The 14,621-nt window shown below is 36.6% G+C and overlaps 4 protein-coding genes across 6 annotated transcripts; 2 read left to right on the top strand and 2 right to left on the bottom strand.

Moving 5' to 3' along the window:
- Positions 1-29: 29 nt before the first annotated feature.
- On the top strand, positions 30-2,997 carry Abp1 (Actin binding protein 1). The gene is made up of 5 exons (XM_033485182.2): positions 30-424; positions 859-1,027; positions 1,108-1,340; positions 1,405-1,582; positions 1,658-2,997. The coding sequence occupies exons 1-5, from the start codon at positions 342-344 to the stop codon at positions 2,423-2,425; spliced, it is 1,431 nt and encodes a 476-aa protein (XP_033341073.1). The 5' UTR covers positions 30-341; the 3' UTR covers positions 2,426-2,997.
- Positions 2,998-3,108: 111 nt separating this feature from the next.
- Clp (cleavage and polyadenylation specificity factor subunit 4) lies at positions 3,109-4,871 on the bottom strand. Its single transcript, XM_033485183.2, has 4 exons — positions 4,441-4,871; positions 3,996-4,199; positions 3,662-3,851; positions 3,109-3,586 (listed from the first exon to the last, which is right to left on the bottom strand). Exons 1-4 carry the CDS (start codon positions 4,541-4,543, stop codon positions 3,223-3,225), a joined length of 861 nt encoding a protein of 286 aa, XP_033341074.1. The 5' UTR covers positions 4,544-4,871; the 3' UTR covers positions 3,109-3,222.
- A 432-nt stretch (positions 4,872-5,303) lies between these two features.
- Positions 5,304-10,798, top strand: vir (VIR_N domain-containing protein). Of its 3 annotated transcripts, none has more exons than XM_033485178.2 (6): positions 5,304-5,460; positions 5,748-5,854; positions 5,923-6,035; positions 6,107-6,470; positions 6,678-10,323; positions 10,395-10,798. In XM_033485178.2, exons 2-6 carry the CDS (start codon positions 5,801-5,803, stop codon positions 10,685-10,687), a joined length of 4,470 nt encoding a protein of 1,489 aa, XP_033341069.1. In that variant the 5' UTR covers positions 5,304-5,460; positions 5,748-5,800; the 3' UTR covers positions 10,688-10,798. The 3 variants fall into 3 exon arrangements, with proteins under 3 accessions (XP_033341069.1, XP_033341068.1, XP_076381677.1); XM_033485177.2 differs by having other exon boundaries at positions 5,308-5,513; XM_076525562.1 differs by having other exon boundaries at positions 5,308-5,653.
- On the bottom strand, positions 10,752-13,463 carry LOC117229030 (pentatricopeptide repeat-containing protein 1, mitochondrial). The gene is made up of 6 exons (XM_033485180.2): positions 13,317-13,463; positions 12,968-13,024; positions 12,740-12,888; positions 11,448-12,653; positions 11,066-11,371; positions 10,752-10,988 (listed from the first exon to the last, which is right to left on the bottom strand). The coding sequence occupies exons 3-6, from the start codon at positions 12,869-12,871 to the stop codon at positions 10,881-10,883; spliced, it is 1,752 nt and encodes a 583-aa protein (XP_033341071.2). The 5' UTR covers positions 12,872-12,888; positions 12,968-13,024; positions 13,317-13,463; the 3' UTR covers positions 10,752-10,880.
- Between the last annotated feature and the right edge of the window lie 1,158 nt (positions 13,464-14,621).

Raw genomic sequence — 14,621 nt, 5'->3', positions numbered from 1 at the left:
GCGCTGTTATAGAGACCATTTTACCTGGATGGTACAGAAAGAGCGTTCACTGTATCATCAAGGTTGGCTTTTCAATAAACTTTTGTTAAAAGCTATTTTCGTGTACGATAGATCTCGTACGGATTTGTATCATTAAAATAGAAGTTTGTTAAATTATTTACGGAATGATTAAAGCTTGCTGCTTGATCAGGAAGATCGCCGCTTCGCGGTTGGTAACAAAAGGGCGTTGACATTTAATCAGAAAGGCGAAACGAGAAGATACGTTTGTGACATTAATTCGACAGTAGCAATCCGATCGGATTCGTTGTTGCTCTCAATCTCCTATGTATTAATCGAGAAACATGTCAATTAATTTAACGAAAAATAATGACGGCTTGGTGGCCGCCTGGCACAGCGTAGTCGACGATAAATCGTCTACTAACTGGTAGGCTTGCATCTCTCATCCTTCACTCATATATTGTCATTCCCGGCTATGCACTAACATCACGCAACGAACGCGTTCATTCAATTAAATCCTAGAAATAAATTGCAATCTTGTATTTAGAAGCTACACTTTTTACCATAATGCTATTTATAAATAGCACTAGGTGCACAATTATCGCTTACTGTCATAAAGCTAATGTTTTCTAGGTTTTAGTACACACAACGAAGTATCGAACAGTTTCCCGGAATAAAGAATGAATGTTCCTTTCCGATTAATCAAAATATTACGTTTCAAATTTGTTTCAATCAATATTAGTTTTACTATGAACTTTATAAATAATTGATGTTTATTGGCTACTTTGTAGTATTATGGTTGCATTTTGTTTTTGAATCCTTTATTTTCTTAAATGTAATGCTGATACAAATCTTAAACAGGGCTGTATTTGGATATGAAGGACAATCTAACAATTTAAAGGTTGTCAGTACCGGATGTGGTGGATTGGAGGAGATGATTGAGCATTTAAATAGTAGTCATATCATGTATGCCTTCTGTCGAGTGATAGATACTAAAACAAGCCTGCCAAAATGTCTGTTGATAAATTGGGTAAGGATCCAGTAATATCAAACTAAACATGTTTATGACAGGGCTTTTACAAGATTTTTGTTCAAATACATTTGTTTCAGCAAGGAGAGGGTGCTCCTATAGTGAGAAAAGGGACATGTGCAAACCATATTAGAGATGTAGAGAAATTATTGAAAGGTGCTCATATAACAATTACGGCCCGCTCTGAAGATGATGTGGAAGTAGATTCTATTATGGAAAAACTGGCCAGAGCCACTGCATCTGCATATAAATTTAATGAGCCTAGAGGGGAAAATGAAGGGAATGCAGGGCCAGTTGGTACCACATATCGAAGGTATAACTTACATTATCTTCATAAAGCCACAAGGTTTTTATCTTTAAAAGAATGCACTTTACAGAGTAATCCCTGAGCAAGAGATAAACGCAATCGAACGAGATCAATTTTGGCAGAAAGAAGAATTGGAGGAAAAGAAGAGGCTGGAACAAGAACGTATTAAGTCTGAGAAAGAACGTTTACGGCTTGAAGAAGAAGTTAGAAAGAGAGAGGAGAAGGAAGCAATGCTTAGAGAACAACAAGTAAATGCTGTACATTTATAATCGTCGATGTGAAACATAAAATGTTTTATTAACATAATTTTAATGCCCTTGCAGGTCACTGCCAAAGAGAACTCAATAGCACGACAGAAGTTGGCAGAGCAACAGGCAGAAGAAGCGTACCACAAATGCAATCGTGTAGCGCCAACTCAGTACTATAATAACGAAGTCGATGATTACCATAAATCGCGAAGTGAAGAGTTACGACTGCAAAGAAGTAAAGAAACACAACAATTAATTGCTCAAAGAACAATAAATGCGCGAGCCGTGTTTGAGCAGAACACGGCTGCCGGTCAAATGAAGACTACCTCGGTGCAACAGCAATATGTACAAAAAAATAGTCACGTGGAGGCAGCTAAAAAAGCGCTGGAAGAGAGTCAGCAGAAGGAGATACCTCATACTAAAGCACAGGAAGAAATAAAGACTGAAATGAACAAAGCACATAACGTGGAAACAGCCACGAATTCTGCTGCAAGCATACCGGAAACACAAAGTCAGTCTGTAGTGTCTAAAACGAGTGAACCGCAAGAGGAGGCTGAACAACCATCAGCTACGAAAGAAGCTGTCATCGAAGACAACGAGTTGTACAGTCAAATGGATGGCCAGTACTTATATTTCGACATCAATAACGAAGGAATGAAAGCGAGGGCCTTGTACGACTATCAAGCAGCCGATGGTACGGAGATTACTTTTGATCCCGGTGATATTATTACACACATAGAACCAATTGATGAAGGATGGTGGCAGGGTCTCGGACCCGATGGAATTTTCGGGCTTTTTCCCGCTAATTATGTCGAAGTTATCGAGTACGACCAAACGCGATAAGGAACAGCTTGTGCGCAGCTTGTGAACATAGAATATCTTTTCTTTCGGTCGAAAAGGAACAGTACTTGCTTTTTTGCATACAGATGTGATTCATGTTTTCATGTTTTTAACTTGTAACTTCGTATTTTCTTTCTGTTAAGATAATACACGGTTTTAAGAATTTAGGTGCATTCTCTCTCATACTCTGAAGTTAAACGAATAGCACGTACACATTTATAATGAGAGAAGAGATTACGTTTTAAATATTTGATGCACGCTCATTAACGAAGGAATTTCATACTTTTAACGATAATTACAGAGACAAGATTTTAAACTTTCATAGTCTTACAATGCCAATACATATGCGAATGGCGAAGTACGTCTTCCCATGTTTACCGTCATGTCGAAAATTGAATTAGCTGTAAACAAATATATGTCTTTATAACATCCTCTGTCGGTGACCGACGCAATGGTAAAAATAGTATATTTAATAACTTAGCGGACACCCTTTAAATATATTTACAAAGTGTAATAAGTACATATTTAGGAACATGTTTAATTCTTTAAATAAATACTTAAATTTGTTATAGTAATTTCTGTGGTGTTCTAGTTTCAACCCAGTGCAACGTCCCCAATATTTGAACGATTTTCGTTCGATTTTATATTCGGGTTCCGGTATGTATGCATTAATAAATTATCTAAAATTGGTTGTATTAAACTTACTTTACTATGCGATATAGAAATTTTTACAGGTAAGTGACCTTAATGAAATAAAATAGAATCACAATATCAACGTTGTACAAATAAAGTAAGTAAAATCATCTGCGGTAATTTTGATTCTGATTTCCACCTCCACTGCCTCCTGCATGACTTAAAAATGCTAGATGACCTTTTGGGCATTTGTTGGCATAATGTCCTTTTGTTCCACATTTGTAACAGGTGACCTCTTCCAGGGGTTTCTGTGGCCCTCGTGGTGGCGGTCCATTGTGCATGTTCATATGATGTGCTGCGTGAGAATTGCCTTCTATTTCTTGTCTAACTTGTGCCTCCCTTACATCTGGTGGCATTTTGTTGCAGTAGATAGCTTTGTGGCCACCTTCTCCACAAAAGTGGCAAGTGATCATGACTTTCTTTCCTTCTTTTGGCTGCATGTCTTGCACGGCTGGCAATTCGAATCGTGGACTAAAAAATATCAGAAAGCGATGCATGAATTCTGCGGAATTTAAATAAAGCAGAGCTTGATGGTAATGAACTTACTGCATGAATTTGCAATTTGGTCCGTCCGGACAGAAACCAGCTAGGTAAGCCATACAAAGGACACGTCTCACATGTCTATGTCTACATAATGGCCCGTGCCTACAGAATCCACGATCATACCAGGGACAATCTCTAACTTTAGTTTCTGGGTCGATGTGTAAGAACGGACATTCCTTATTGTGACAGGCATCTAACAATTCATAACGAATTTAAACACACCTATATTGGGAAAACTTAATAATGTCAGAGATAGGAAAATATTCAGTATCTCTCAAAGTCACAATTGTAGAAACAAATTTATATTCTTGTAAATAATTATGTACGGTACACTTACTAAACCTAGAGTAGAAGTAACATTCCGGCATTTTCGTCATATCATATTCGTGTAAAAATTCGCACTGATCGCCCTTTTTACAGAGTCCTCTTAACCAATGTTTACAAACAATTGTACGATCTCCTCTGACATGCCTAAACGGGCAAGAAGCTCCTTTAATGCAAGTACCTCTCGGATAAAATTGACATACCGCAGCGGTAGATTCTATAAATGATATGAAGATAACGGTTAGATCAATCGTAGGAGTATCAACCAGACACTATAGACATAAGATTAAAAGATCGAGGATATCGTTAAGAATTTTTAACATAATAAAGGAAAATTTATTTAATTTCATTAGATTATACATGTAAATTGGACAACTTTAACATGTTCCTGTTATATTCATTTCATGTATGCTGTCGTATAACCTAAAGAAAAAAACGGATCTAGAACAATTACATACTGTCCATTCCAGTAAATGGTAAAGGGAGTGCACCATATTGTTCATCAAGAGCAACTTCGATATCAAAGCGCATATGATCCACGTTTGCAACAATGCACTCCATTATTATTTCAAATCTTGCAACAATCACAGTCAAGTCGCCGTCTACACATCAACTAAACACTCTACATCCGGTGTCAAAACGTTCCACACTGAAATTTTTATTTTTCGAAACAGATATACATTTCACGTTTATTTCCAACAATTCTTCATTCAAAAATATGATTTATTTACACTATTTATTGGGTAAATAAAACACTAAGAACTTCAACTTCCCGCATACATTCACTTTCACGTGTGCTGATGATACTGCAGGCGTCATCGTAGTTCAACATTGACAGACAACATTTTCCAAGCGCCATTTTGAATTTGAACATGAAAACACAAGTGCAAGAGTTTATATACTTAAGTAATCCGTGGCTCAAAATTATTATGTTTGGTCTCAAAATGATTTCAGTGATTCTAGGCATCAATCCCATATTGCAAATTGCTATAAAAATTGTTGGTTATGGCTGTTCAAGAATAGTTTATTCAGGCACAAACTAAACTTTTAAAAGGAAAATTAATTTTATGAAAAATAGCGCGAAAACAAGTAGCATTTTAGGAATATTTCACTGAACTTCATTGTACCTAAACCATTTTAGAAAAATTCATTTATTGTTAAACACATAGAGAATAATACAGGTTTCTTTCATCTCAAACCGGACAAAATGTTTGTCAAAATTATCTTCAGAAAATATTGCTGAGGGTTCAATAATTTAGAATAGATGGCGTCAGCATGCAGAATCCATGTTGTTTTTCATTGATAAGATAGGCAACCGTACTGTTAGTTACAAAAACCCGTAAGATGTCAGCTAACGTTATTGAATAAATCTTTAAAGATGTCGTTTATCGAATGTTTTAGTCTAAAGAAAAACTTTTGTTACTGTTTGTACTGCTAATGTTAACTGTGCTGCTAACTACAAATCTCAAATTGTCATAGTAGGTGATAGTAGTAAAGTGAACTATTATTTCGAATGTTGATGTAGACTAAGGTATTAAAAAATAAATACAAGGAAGTGTATAGATTATTATATGGAAGTAGAATCGTTTTGATATTTTCTTTTTACTTTACCATCGTACGGTTTGATTATTTAAATTTTATAAACAGACCAAATTCTAAAATAACATAAATGTAATGACATATTTTTCATGCACTTGTAAAACATCAATATGTACAAATATTTAGCACATGAGATTAATCAATCAAGTTAATGATACTGTTATAGTTTTAAAGAAGATGCAACTCCAATGTGCTCTTATATACTGACCCAAATAAGACATGGATAATATAGAATTGCTATTCTTTGACACATTTTCGCATGATATTTCTGAGGTGAGTACAAAATTGTCTTTTAATTGCCCTTGTGTGAATGCTATCAAATATTTTGTTATTCCTTTCAGGAACTCAATTTAGATTTAGTCCAGTTCCCCAAACCTGTATATATTAGCGAAGTTAGGATTATTCCTCTGGGTGCTAGAGTACAAGCAGATTTTCCTGGAGGTGTTCGTTTGGGGTAAATCAGATTCACATTCCTAAAACACTATCGTAGATTAAAGGTAACCAATAATTATTAATTATTTGCAGGGCTACTAATCCATCACAATTTGAAATTGAATTTTTTGTGAATGATCTAAGTAAACCTGGAGCTTCTACTTTCGAGTCTCTAGGAGAATTAGAGTACAAACAAAATATTCATATTCAGCTGGAATGTGAAAGAAAGCAAATACCAACAGATGGATTGGTATTGAGGGGATGGTATACCACTATCACTTTAGCTGTGTACGGAACACTGACAAAATCTTTAAACAATCCACAAGAAGTTATCAGCTCGGCTGCTGGTTCTGCAGCTTGTGCGAGTGGATTAGAGGAAACAGTAGAAAATACTGTTCAAATATCAGAACAGCAATCTGATTGGTATTATGAGAATCAAACGCAGACAAATTCGAGTGTAAGTAGAAATGTGCCTGCTAACGTGAGGCAACTCCACTATTTGGTAATTCAATAAACTAAGAAAGAGCAATTATAAATTAAATTAATGAAATAGGATCTGTAACAAAAAATGGGTAAAAAGTGGAGCTGCATCTTTATATAATTTATCCAATTTGCAATTGAATCTCTTGCATATGTTTCTATAACATTTATTCGGGATTTATAGGAAACATGTGTAGCAGCTACTCCGCCACCTCCTATACAACCAATACAAACTGTAGAATCGTCCAGAAATTCAGCATCAGATACTGGAAAGATAGATGTTGCACATTGGGAAGAAGATAGTGGAAATGGTGCTCTAAAACCAACGAAACGTCCTTCCTCACCGCCCTCAGAATCTTTAGTATCTTTAAGCCCAGAATCCATATCAGCAGAAGAAGAAGAAGGAGAGCAAGATGCAGGCGAACAAGAAACAGGAGAACCGTTTGAACCCATATTGTCCGATGAAGATATAATGGCAGATGATATGCCTCCAGCTGCAGAATACGAATGCGAAAACATTCAGTTAGACGATATTTATAGTTTGACTCCGCCGGATCTACTGGAGCTAGAGAAATTAGCGAACATCGCCGAAGAGTATTCAGTCAACCCGGAAATGTTGGACAAAATACACGAAATATTTCAATCCTTATCAAAGTCAGTTTTACATTTCAACAACGCATCCGGACAAGAAAAAGAGACGTTTGTTCATAACTGTGAATCCTTGTGTGTGATACTCAGCCCATTTCATTTGAACAGTACTGATTTTAATGACTTAACAAACATTGTGAGTGCAGGCTTAGACATGGATCTTGCACGTGCTCAGCCTCAGCCAGCTTACAAAGTTCGACACGTGAAGGTTGGTGTACGATTAGCAGAAGCTTTATGCAAGCTTCCTCAAGGCCCGGATATACTATTGAAAGTAGACGCCCCTTACAAACTATTAGCATTATGTATGCGTGAAAATGTGGCTCTTCCTGTAAAGCTCTCTGCTTTACGTACTCTGGATGCTGCATTGATAAGCCCTGTGATCGTTCAAGAATTTCTTAAGTCGAAAAGCAATTTGTACAAGAATGCCGTAATGATGTTGGATACGGCCAAGTTGGCGAGGTTGAAGTACGCATTGAGTTCGATGCTCCGAAAGGTACACACTTACGAATTTCTTGAGGAGATAAAGGAACTTGATGAACTAGCCGTAACTGAACTGACAAACACTTATGTATGCGCACCCACGTTAATGGCCCAGCCAAAACGCCAGCTTCCAGCTGGAGCACAGATGGAATTCGAGCGAGAACAAAACCGAAATCCACGTTGCCATCTGATAGCATACTTTGAGCATCACAAGTTCTTGTATCGCGTTCTCGTGGCACTTACTTCCCCAAAATCGGACTTGAACTTAATCAAAACTACTCGACATTTTCTGTTACGTCTTTCTGACACGAAGGAGGGTTTACTGTATTTGCTGAAAGAACCGGAAGTCACAAAATTAATTCTAAAAGCATTGAAATGCGATTTGTCTGGTGCAGGATCCGTTCTAGCCTGGCGTCTTCAAGTTGTACAATGTTTATTACGCTTAAAACATCAGCCTTCAGATTGGTTGGCCCTGAAAAAGCTTCACTCTTTTCTGACGTTTCCAGAAGGTTTGCAAGCCATAATAACAGTTCTTCCTATAGGAGAGTTTATCGATATTTTAATACCCTATGTTTCTGATCCAAATCTCTGTGAATTTTCTGCGGAGATCATATCAGCAACGATTAGGTACTCTGACCGAATAGAGGTGTTTCAGAACCGTGCTGCTGTAATCTTGGAAAAATCACGAGCCCAAGCAGTTTTGAAGGATGTTACTTCCTACATAACTACAGCTGCACAACCTAGTCATTGGAATTATGGAGACGTTTTTCCACTTGTGTCTTGTATTAGAAAGAACGCAGATAAGGCGGCATCTCTTCCAGGACAGTTAATTACAGCATGCAGAATCCTGTACTATCTTGTTTTCCCATTTAATAATGATGTGGATCCATTAGAACCTTATATCGAGTTGAAGTACAGAAATGCGTTAACTCAGTTGTTTGCTGCCGATGGTTTAACAGCTCTCATTGCAGTGATGGCAAACATTTCCGAGTTCTATGAACAGCCATTCTTGCATCGTGCAGCTCTAACGGGACGAAGAGGCTTGGCTTTGGTTGCACTGCTTCTGCCTTGCGTGAAATTGACAAGAGCATTGTTGGAACGTCTTGTAAAATGTATGGCAACAGATTTTAAAGATCTAACAGCTGTGGTACCGCTTCTCGGTGTTTATTCACTAGTCGAAGCTATTCCTCCTGTTAGAATCGTACAGACTTTATCCGAGGAAATAGTGGGAACTCTGTTAGTATTCACACAAGCCGTAGATTCAGATGGATCAGGAAATGTAGCAAAGTCTCTGTGGACACAAATGCTGGGCGAAGTTTTAAAAATGGTTTCTCTCAGCCCTTGTAATTTTATACCTGGCTTGAAACTTTTGACAAGACTTTTACCACCCGTTTTAACTTTGAAAGAAACTATAACCGAAGACGCTACTAGATTGTTAGGCTTTAGAAAATTGTGGTCTGCTCATCTACAGGCTCAAGCTAACAACTTAACCGAAACTTTAAGACTGCTATGTGCCAGCTGGAACAAGGATCTATTAATCCTTCTCTCAAAAGTATGTATGCAATTGAGCGATTTAGCAGCACCCACGGCGTTACTTGTTGGTAGATGCTTACTGGATGGTATAATAGCTGCAGCTCCTTTAGAAAACAATGTTTTGATTCTTGCATTGCTCAGTGAGCTTGCTAGACACGCACCTATGAAGGCAACACTGCTGACTTTAACTAGTCCAGCATCTCGAGCACAGGTCAAGTCTGATCAAAAATATCCGCCGGTTATTGAGATGATGTGCAATGCACTGAAAAGCACAAGCGACATTAGGACACAATATGAAATACTTGATATTTTTGAAACATTGTGTGATTGTACATTGAGTCTGATGCAGGAGGATACCAATGAGGCTTTTGAAAAGGGTCTGACACACTCGGTACCAAGTAAGGAGCCACTTCTATCAATTTTGGCAGCCCTCATTGACATTCTAGCGACTAGTACAAAGTTTGAGTCCGAGGTGCTCCAAAGTACGCTTCGAATACTTGTATCTCTTAGTAGCCACAATTATGGACTATACCATGTAAAGAGCTGTTTAGAAAATAATCCTGACGCGTTACGGTCGTTACTAGAACATGTCTCTACGTTAGAAGAACCTGAAGATCAACAGGTCATAGATTTAACTATAACGTTCTTAGAGAATTTAATTGCATCGGAATCACAACGCAGATCGTTGCATCTACGTGTGCAGCAACTGGCATCATTAATATCGTGGGACAAGAATGATCATCCCTTAGAAAAGATTAAGAGAGCGCAGGAGTTAGTAGAGATTTTGAAGTCCGCCGAAGACAAGGAAGAGAAGGAACCGATTCCGGAAATGTTAGAACCGTTATTACCAACTCCGGAAGCTTTATTAAATCAATTTTCTCAGCGATGTCTGCGGACATCGGATCCCGTGTCGAGACGACCAAAGAAATATACATTCATGTCCCCGACTCAAGTAGCAACTGAGAATACAATAGATCTTTTAACTCTTGCTAGCGAACTGCTTCCAGCTGATTTTAATTTATTGGCAGAAGCCCAAAACCTGTGCTCTAAGGCACCGCCTGATGATGCTACTCAACCACTGCAATCAAAGTCTCAAAACGATGATCAAGAAACTAGGGATATACAGAAGCAATCGACGTCTCCTGTTTCAAAAGTGAAACAACCATTTGGTAAGCTAAGTTTTATGGATGCTCTGTACATTTATATATATTTTGTTTCTTATTTCCTTATTCATTTACAGTTACACCTATGCGGGGTAGAACACAGTTTTCCAATTCCTTGAGAGGTGGTCCAGTAGTAGGCGGTGTAGGTAGAGGTGCAGATCCATTCCGATCTAGACCACCAAACACGTCACGACCACCATCTCTTCATGTCGACGATTTTGTAGCATTGGAGACCTGTGGTGCACAACCAACAGGACCCACAGGGTATAACAAACTGAGCATTCGCGGTACTTGCCCTTCACGAACAATAAATGCAGGAACAAGAAGCAGACCGTGGGCTCAAGAAACTCGACCACCTTACCTACGTTGAATTCAGCAACACTCAGTCCATGATTTGCAAATTACAACAAGATGAACAATTTTGTAACAATAGATTTAATATATTGTCCACTAAGTTTTTATTAAAAATCTTTTCACGATAGTACAACTATTTGTATGTGACCTAGAACAAAACGTCTTAGAAATATCCTTACAATTATGTCCTAATCTTTGTTTCCGACATTTTAACCATTATTTTTCTTTTGCATTGTTTCTTTCCACTCGTCATAAAATAACTTGTAACCGTTATAGTTTTTTCCCAGTTCGCGTACATAGTGACGGTGGTATCGGTTCTGAAATACCAATAAATAATGAGACATAATTTAATAGAAAATAATATAATTTTTGCCAGTAAAAATGATTTAAGTACCGTATCTTTTAATTCTTCCAATACAAATTGTTCAAAATTTTCTAAGATTTTAAATATATTGTGGGATAGTTTTACATCGTTTTCTAAAACATAATTCAGCATAAATTTAATATATTCGAAGTCCTTCCCGTAACATGCTGAGCGAATTAGCGTCCCCACTACTATAACATTTGGTTGTAAACCAAGAATACTCATTTGTTCTAAAAGCTCTATGCCATGTTCAAGTTTTGGGCATGCTAAGGCTAATACTCCAAATGTCATAATGTTTGGTTCTAGATTATATCTCTGGACTTCATTGAGAATATCCTGAAATACAAATTATAGATAAGAAATAATTCAATAAATGTTCTAATTGAATGAATTCTATTAACTAAAAACTTACTTTTGCTGCCATATATTGTTTTCTAAAACATCTTTTTTTCATAAGCATATTAAAGAAACTTATATCTACTTCCATGTCATATTTATTAATATATTTCAAAAATTGGTTTTCTGCTTCAAGAGAATTTGGTAGCAGTTCCATGAGAATAGTCAATGTCTTCGTATTAGGAGTTACATTGTCGTCTTTCATTCTTTCTAACAATTTCTCTGCTCCACCAAATAAAATTAGTTTATTAGATATCAATATTTGATCCAAATTTTCAGATATTAGTGATTCAATATCCTGTTTAATAAGGTTTTCACTTTTATTTTTATCATCTTCAACAAAAGAAAGAAGTGGACGACTTAATACTGGTGGAGATGCTAATAAGTCTGGTCTTCCTGCAGATTCAAATACAATTTGAGAACTAGGTGTAGCAGGTGTTATAAAATCATTTGCTTTCAGTTTACCAAACTTTGTATCTCTGATTGCTCTGAAGAGTAGATTGTAATGAATTACAGTTGGCTTCATGCCATGTTTTCTCATTTTATGCCACAGAGCTAAAGCATATTTTAATCCTTCTTGTTTATCACTAATTGCAGCATGAAATAAAGCAACATATAGATCTTCTGAGACCAATCTTCTGTCTTTTGCTTCATCTGCTATTTCAAAGGCAGTATTAACTTGTTTATGCCAAGCATAAGCTTTTACAAGAGTTGCATAATGTGTTGTATTTAAAGGAACATTCTTTTGGTAAAAATGCTCTCGTAAGTTTTGTAGGTACCAGATTGCTTTATCTGTATTATTCGTCAAAGCACAAGCATTAATTAAGTTATTATATACTGCTTGAGAAGGTATTAGACCATCTTTCTTTAATTTGTTGTAAAGTTTAAAGCACATATCCACAAATCCTTGCTGAGCAAACCCATATATTAATAGATTATACATGTGTACACTAAGTTTATCACGATTCTCTTTAGCTAAATCCAGTACAGTTAATGCTAAATTCAAATTTCCATCAGCTATATGAGATTTGATAAGGTTACAGTATTGTCCATGACTATATTTTTTCCACTTTGGAACTTGTGCATCACTTTCCATAAATTTCTCTTCTTTTGCTTCTGCTTCATCCATTTTGACTCTTTCATATTTTTCGTACGCAAGATCTCCAAATACATTAGTATCTTTGCGAGTTGTTGATGAACAAAAGTTTCTGTTTGATCTAGACTGATGTAAAAAAGTTCTTCTAGTTTCTTCTAATTCATTATTTCTATCAATTTGTTAATGCGTAACGAGTAACGTGTAGTACTTACATTCAAATAACATGCATAATTCGTATATTTCATGTAATGAAAGGAATTGTCCACATAACCTATAAGAGAACTCGATTTCAGGAATGAATTTATTTTCGATGAGAACATCTTGATCGCACGAATTGACTTCATTCCAATTTATAACAAATCTGTACATGGTAAATAGAGCACGTATTATTTACGTAAAATAATTATTACAGTTACGTATATCATGTAATAAATACGTACATGTGTTCAATATATGTACTGTGTTGTATGTAAAGTGTTCATTGCCACGTTTATTACCTACAATACAATAGTTTTATTAAAAATACGATTTATGTAAAAACAAAGATATATACCTGTGCGGCATAAAGGATACATTGTTTAAAAATCGTATTAAAGGAAAAAAGCAGGAATTTATTAAATATAAATACAAAGTACATATACATTAGTTTTAAGAAAAAGGAAAGACAAAGATATCAGGTATTTGATAAAGAGTGGAACTATATTTTGATTAGAAGAAAACTATAGTCGGGAAAAACTGCTTTTCTCTGATTAGTTGACGATTCATAGCTGAGCAGTGCTGCTCTTATACCTTTAGACGAACAGAGGAAGTGGCGAGTGAGCAAGAGAGCACGAGATCAGCACAATCACAAGCAAAACATGTTTAACCCTTCCCTTACGGCAGCCCGCTCCGCTGGAGTGACGTCACTGAACGGTGCACCGCGCCACGAAGTATGCACTTTGTACGTCGGTAGTCTTCGATGTTCAAACTTAAGTGCCGAACAAAATGATAGGACGTTTGCCATTTTTGAATGTTTCGCATAATATAATAAAATATACGTACATTTTACATACCTTATGTATTAGATATGTTCTTAGAGATAAGCATAATAAACCTTGAGCTTGTATCTCATGCACGAAAAGAGTTAAAGAAAATAATGTAAAAATGTGCTCATTTTAATCGGACAAAATGATAGGACATTACTAAGAAGAAGCAATTGTTTTAAAAAAATATTTTATTGAACGCTATATTAATATTTAGTGAGATCACCTTTTTGTTGTACAACATCTAATAAACGCTTAGGAATTGACTTGTACAATTTTTTAATACGTTTTTGTTTTAAGAAAGACCCCACTTTACGATTGTCTTGTATGTACACTTTTTTAAGAGCTACATCACAACTGTTTCATCATATTATATGAAAAACATGAAAATAGTATATTGTATGAATATCAGCTGGCGAGAGTCTGCACAGGTGGTCGCATACACATCGATTATAGTCAGCACCCGATACACAGATCGTCGCGCGAACGCCGATTATAGTCGGCACCCGTACACACAGGTCGTCTCGCGGCCGCTGACTATAGTCGGCACCCGTAACGAAAGGGTTAAAAACAACTTTACCATGCTCGCGATCTCACTCTATTCGCGCATCCGTTTGCCTGGTACTCTACCTGAAACATTCGGCGTAATATTCGACTTGTACTTTTTGCTCCGTAGGATTCTCGACCACACAGCCAGCGTATTTGCGAAGGTCTTGAAACGGCGACCATTTCTACAATTATTAAATTTTTCGTAAACTCATAAACTACATTTTAGATAACACTCTCTAGTTTATAAATTTACAAAATTTCGTTAATTCAGCTATCCCAGTACTTGATAACTGGGACGACCAGCAATCAATATTTTACTCTACAAGAAGGAGTTTCGAAAGCAACGAATAATTTCGCAATTTTATACGATTTTAAATAGGGGAACCTGTGGAGTACAGGAGGTTGTTTTGCTTGTGGTTCGATTGGAAAAGATGTAAAGTCGAACTTCTCTAAGCCCGTAATTCTAAAGTTTGAATCTCGCGCTATACTTTTATGCCCAAGCGAAATCCCACCACGAGATTTG

This window comes from Megalopta genalis, chromosome 12, assembly GCF_051020955.1.
Source record: "Megalopta genalis isolate 19385.01 chromosome 12, iyMegGena1_principal, whole genome shotgun sequence".
NCBI classification, from domain to species: Eukaryota; Metazoa; Arthropoda; class Insecta; order Hymenoptera; family Halictidae; genus Megalopta; species Megalopta genalis.
This window is presented reverse-complemented; position numbering and strand designations above follow the sequence as displayed.

What these genes read in the sequence shown, in the direction of transcription:
- Abp1 (XM_033485182.2), top strand. Translation starts at nt 342, where the DNA reads ATGTCAATTAATTTAACGAAAAATAATGACGGCTTGGTGGCCGCCTGG. An exon ending in GATAAATCGTCTACTAACTG is followed by an intron (nt 425 to 858) that starts GTAGGCTTGCAT and finishes AATCTTAAACAG; the next exon opens with GGCTGTATTTGGATATGAAG. An exon ending in CAATGCTTAGAGAACAACAA is followed by an intron (nt 1,583 to 1,657) that starts GTAAATGCTGTA and finishes ATGCCCTTGCAG; the next exon opens with GTCACTGCCAAAGAGAACTC.
- Clp (XM_033485183.2), bottom strand. Translation starts at nt 4,543, where the DNA reads ATGGAGTGCATTGTTGCAAACGTGGATCATATGCGCTTTGATATCGAA. An exon ending in ACCATTTACTGGAATGGACA is followed by an intron (nt 4,200 to 4,440) that starts GTATGTAATTGT and finishes TATCATTTATAG; the next exon opens with AATCTACCGCTGCGGTATGT. An exon ending in TTACTTCTACTCTAGGTTTA is followed by an intron (nt 3,852 to 3,995) that starts GTAAGTGTACCG and finishes ATGAATTGTTAG; the next exon opens with ATGCCTGTCACAATAAGGAA.
- vir (XM_033485178.2), top strand. Translation starts at nt 5,801, where the DNA reads ATGGATAATATAGAATTGCTATTCTTTGACACATTTTCGCATGATATT. An exon ending in AAACGCAGACAAATTCGAGT is followed by an intron (nt 6,471 to 6,677) that starts GTAAGTAGAAAT and finishes CGGGATTTATAG; the next exon opens with GAAACATGTGTAGCAGCTAC. An exon ending in AAAAGTGAAACAACCATTTG is followed by an intron (nt 10,324 to 10,394) that starts GTAAGCTAAGTT and finishes ATTCATTTACAG; the next exon opens with TTACACCTATGCGGGGTAGA.
- LOC117229030 (XM_033485180.2), bottom strand. Translation starts at nt 12,871, where the DNA reads ATGAAGTCAATTCGTGCGATCAAGATGTTCTCATCGAAAATAAATTCA. An exon ending in ATTATGCATGTTATTTGAAT is followed by an intron (nt 12,654 to 12,739) that starts GTAAGTACTACA and finishes TTTTTACATCAG; the next exon opens with TCTAGATCAAACAGAAACTT. An exon ending in TGGAAGAATTAAAAGATACG is followed by an intron (nt 10,989 to 11,065) that starts GTACTTAAATCA and finishes TTGGTATTTCAG; the next exon opens with AACCGATACCACCGTCACTA.